At 37.0% G+C, this 3,814-nt stretch overlaps 1 protein-coding gene across 1 annotated transcript; it reads right to left on the bottom strand.

Moving 5' to 3' along the window:
- Positions 1-1,264: 1,264 nt before the first annotated feature.
- LOC118342615 (gamma-aminobutyric acid type B receptor subunit 1-like) lies at positions 1,265-3,254 on the bottom strand (the record flags this gene model as incomplete). The annotated part of the gene is given in 2 exon segments (XM_035681218.1): positions 1,265-2,223; positions 3,111-3,254. Coding segments are annotated over 2 exon segments (432 nt in total), but the record flags the coding sequence as incomplete, so codon positions are not given.
- Between the last annotated feature and the right edge of the window lie 560 nt (positions 3,255-3,814).

Below are 3,814 nucleotides of genomic sequence, written 5' to 3'. Positions count from 1 at the left end.
TAGGGTAAACTGCATAAAATTAATTTTAAGTTCTGAATTTCAAATTCAGATGCACTCTTCACACCAGGAAAATTAAACACCCAGCTGCTGCCTAACATTAAACAGATAAAGGTATTTGGATTGATACTTTTAACCTCATGTAAACTCCTTCAGCTCTTTAGTGTGGCAGGCACAGCCCTCGATACAGTGAATACCTGACAGATGACAGCACTGTCCTCAGCTCAGTTTTCTTTTCAACCCTTAATCTAAAGGACTGAGTTCCACAGTGAGGGGTTTAGCATGAACACACGCAGTCTCTTTGAACAGAGACAATGTAAAAAAAACGGCATCAAACATTTAACAAGAACAGTTACAATGACAAATCTTATTATGTAATTATACAACAAGTTATTTTGCCACAACACTGGCATTGTTTATCATAAAAGTCTTTCCTTTTTACAAGCCTCTTAATACAGTACATAGCACTATCTAGACACATTGGGAGGCAATATTGTAAGGTACAGATATGTTAAATGCTTTGCCATAATATCTCTGTCTCCAATTGACACTCTGTTAAGCCCCTCCTCCAGTTAAAGCAGCTGTAGGTAACCTTTATAATAATAACTTTTTTCATATTTGCTGAAATGTTCACTGTGTTCTGACAGTAATACATGAGACAGATAATCTGTGAAAATATCAAGTTCCTCTGGCTAGTGGTCATAATGGCTTAGTTTTCAAAATTAACATTAGCAGATATACCATTCTTAAACAACGGGTCTTTGATTTCACAATCAAGTAAACAAAAGCATCCTCTCATTTGTAGTCAGCAGCTGTTGGTTGTGTCAGCAGAAATGAATATAACTAGGTTTTCTATGTACTCACTCAGTGATGGCTGAAGACTTAATTGTATTAATGAGAGCCACATTTAAGGTGTCTTCAGTGTGTACTACATACATGATATCATTTATTGACAAGATTGACTAAAGCAACACAAACTGTGTTTTTTTAATAGAATGTTTTAACCATCATACATACATAATAAGCTTCTTTTTTGACAAATACTTCTCATTGTTCTATCAGCTCTTTTGTTGTTTTAACTTTTCTAATGCAGGGCGAGGCTGTTTATCAGACAGTGAAGGCTCTGTAAATATAAAATAGCTTGTGTTCAGCTCTTCTAAGTTTAGATCTTGAATAATAATATTAACTTTAAAAATAACAATTTAATTATTTTTTATTTTTTTATTTTATTTTATTAATTTAATTTTTCACAGAACGACTGAAATGCTGAGATATAGGCTACATCTATGTTTCATTTTCTTTATTGTACTGCACTATGATCATAATTAGAAAATAAATCAAATGAAATCTGCCAGTAGTTGTGGTTTTAGCCAACAAAATTAACAGTTGCCAAAAATGAGAAGCTGCTTTTGTCTTGTTTTGTCTAAAGGCAACGACTTTTTGTTTCATACATTACCATGGATTTCGAAGGTAAATCTAACCATTGTAAACTAAACTGCACATAATGCAGTTTACAATGGAAAGCTCGTCAGGTCAGCAACTGTAGCTGTGGGGACCAGGGCTTAGCAAACAGTCAGTTCTGAGCGACTTTTTCTCAAACTCAAGATAGCACATGATAAATCACTGGCAGATCACAGAAATTCTATAATTAACAAGATGTATGTACATCTTTTTTCTTTTCTCTGAGAGGAAAGAAAAGTAACGTGTTGATCACCTCGGAGAGCGAAACAAGTGGAAATGTAAATCCTCACTGAAGATTTCTTTGATGTGAACCTTTCCACTGGTTATCCTCTGGGCTCTGCTGATTGGTGGAGTCAGCTCCTCCAACAGATACTTATTTATAATTCATAACTCATGTTTATACTTCTCTGTCTCTACAGTATGTAGAGATGCTATGAACGTCATTACTGTCCACGTCCCGTCGATGTTCACCACTTATTACTTGTACAGCAGCTGCAGCCGGCTGGTGTGGCAGTTATTTCGGCTGATCTTGCTGTCCGGTTGGTAGAGGCTGGAAGAGTTGGCGAAGGATGGAGAGATGGGATGGGGGTCGGAGGTGGGCGCGGGGTACCCCGGAGGATGGGCCAAGGACCTGGGATCACTCTGGGGGATGGTGAGGGGGGGAGAGCTGTGGTTCTGATTGGTGACAGTGGACGCTCTTCTCCTTGATCGCAGGGCCTGTCGCTCAGACAGCTGGTTTCTCAGCTCTGACACACGCTCTTCTTTCTGAGGGGACAAATATGAACAATGACTCAACAATCTACTCTAGGGACAAGCCCTCTAAGATATGGTAGGCCTATGTTTTCATTCATTTGATAGTTGATAGGTTATATTTGCAACTATTATCTATGTAAAGATATAGTGGTGTCAAACTACCTCACTCCCTACATAGCCACTCTGCTCTGTGTACTCTGCAATACTCTGTATATATATAGTGTTACAGTAGTACACAGAGTATTACAGAGTATTACAGACAAGCAGAGTACACAGAGCAGAGTATATATATATATATATATATATTTATTTATTTTTTTGGGGCCTTTTCATGCCTTTATTAGATAGGGACAGCCGAAGATAGCCAGGAAAGGTGGGTAGAGAGAGGGGATAACGCCAGCAAAAAGTGCTCAGTCGGATTTCAAAACCGGGCCGCCTGCAGCAACTTGTTATAATGCGGTCACCAGCTCTACCGACTGAGCTAACCGGGCACCCGTCTGTAATACTCTTTTATTGTATCTATCTATTATATATCTATGATATAATAATAATGAATAGGCTTCTTCGAGTAAATAATAATGTAAACTTTATAAACAAAATTCTGAGATATAGGCAAAGCTTTGGCAACCACTTGGGATGGCCAGTGGCTTAAAGGGTTGGTTTATCCAAATAAATAAAAAAATATACATCCATCTAGTGGTATCTCTGCCATGTGAATAATTTTAGGTTTGTCTCTGAGATTTCTGCTTCCACAAAATGCATTATTTAAATCATTTAATCTTATCATATTTTTGAAAATGTCTACATCTACGTATCATGCTCCCTTCTTGACAGATATCTGAATACAGATGACACTTTAAATATAGACTCCTGTGGAAAAGAGAAAGTTTCCTGCTGACCTCCTGAATGATCTTCTGTAGCTCCTTGTTCTCTCTCTCCAGCTGTCTGGACTTCTCCTCGTCGTTGTTGTTGGTGGACGAGCCGGTCTTCATGGTCTCCTGGGCATCTGACTGCCATTCACCCCGTGTGATCAGACGCCGCATCTACAAAACATTCAAGTATTTTCCTTACTGTACATGTGAAAACTTTTCATATTGACCACTGACAGTCCACTGATTGCTATGTATCTTAAATATTTTACATATATATATACTTAATTTACTTTAACATACTTTTGTCCATGATCTGAATATGAGTATATTAATATATATTATAGCTATTTGTTCCAAGGTGTTATTATTTATAGAATGACCAGTATAGGAACAGGTAACTTTTAACCTTGAGCCTAGGCTTATACAATGCTGCAATTTCACTGATTTTGTTGTAATGAACTTTTTTTAACCAATTCATTTTAAATATTACTATTATATTACTTTCATAAACATAACGTTCATTCAATGCAACATTCATACATCTACTTGTAAATGTTTTGGATGTATTTATACTTTTTGACTGCTAAGGACAGCTCAAGTTCAAATTGATTGAAACATTATATGTTTTTTCATATAATAATGTAGGTCTCTATGCTTATCCTACATTTAGTATTCAGGAACATGTATTACTACTCAGGGACGTGCCGGGTCGCCCCCCCTTGTGGCCCAAT

This window comes from Morone saxatilis, unplaced genomic scaffold, assembly GCF_004916995.1.
Source record: "Morone saxatilis isolate NCDOM2014 unplaced genomic scaffold, NCSU_SB_2.0 Contig9, whole genome shotgun sequence".
Lineage (NCBI taxonomy): Eukaryota > Metazoa > Chordata > Actinopteri > Moronidae > Morone > Morone saxatilis.
Note: the sequence above shows the minus strand (reverse complement) of the source record. Positions and strands in the feature narration are given on the sequence as shown.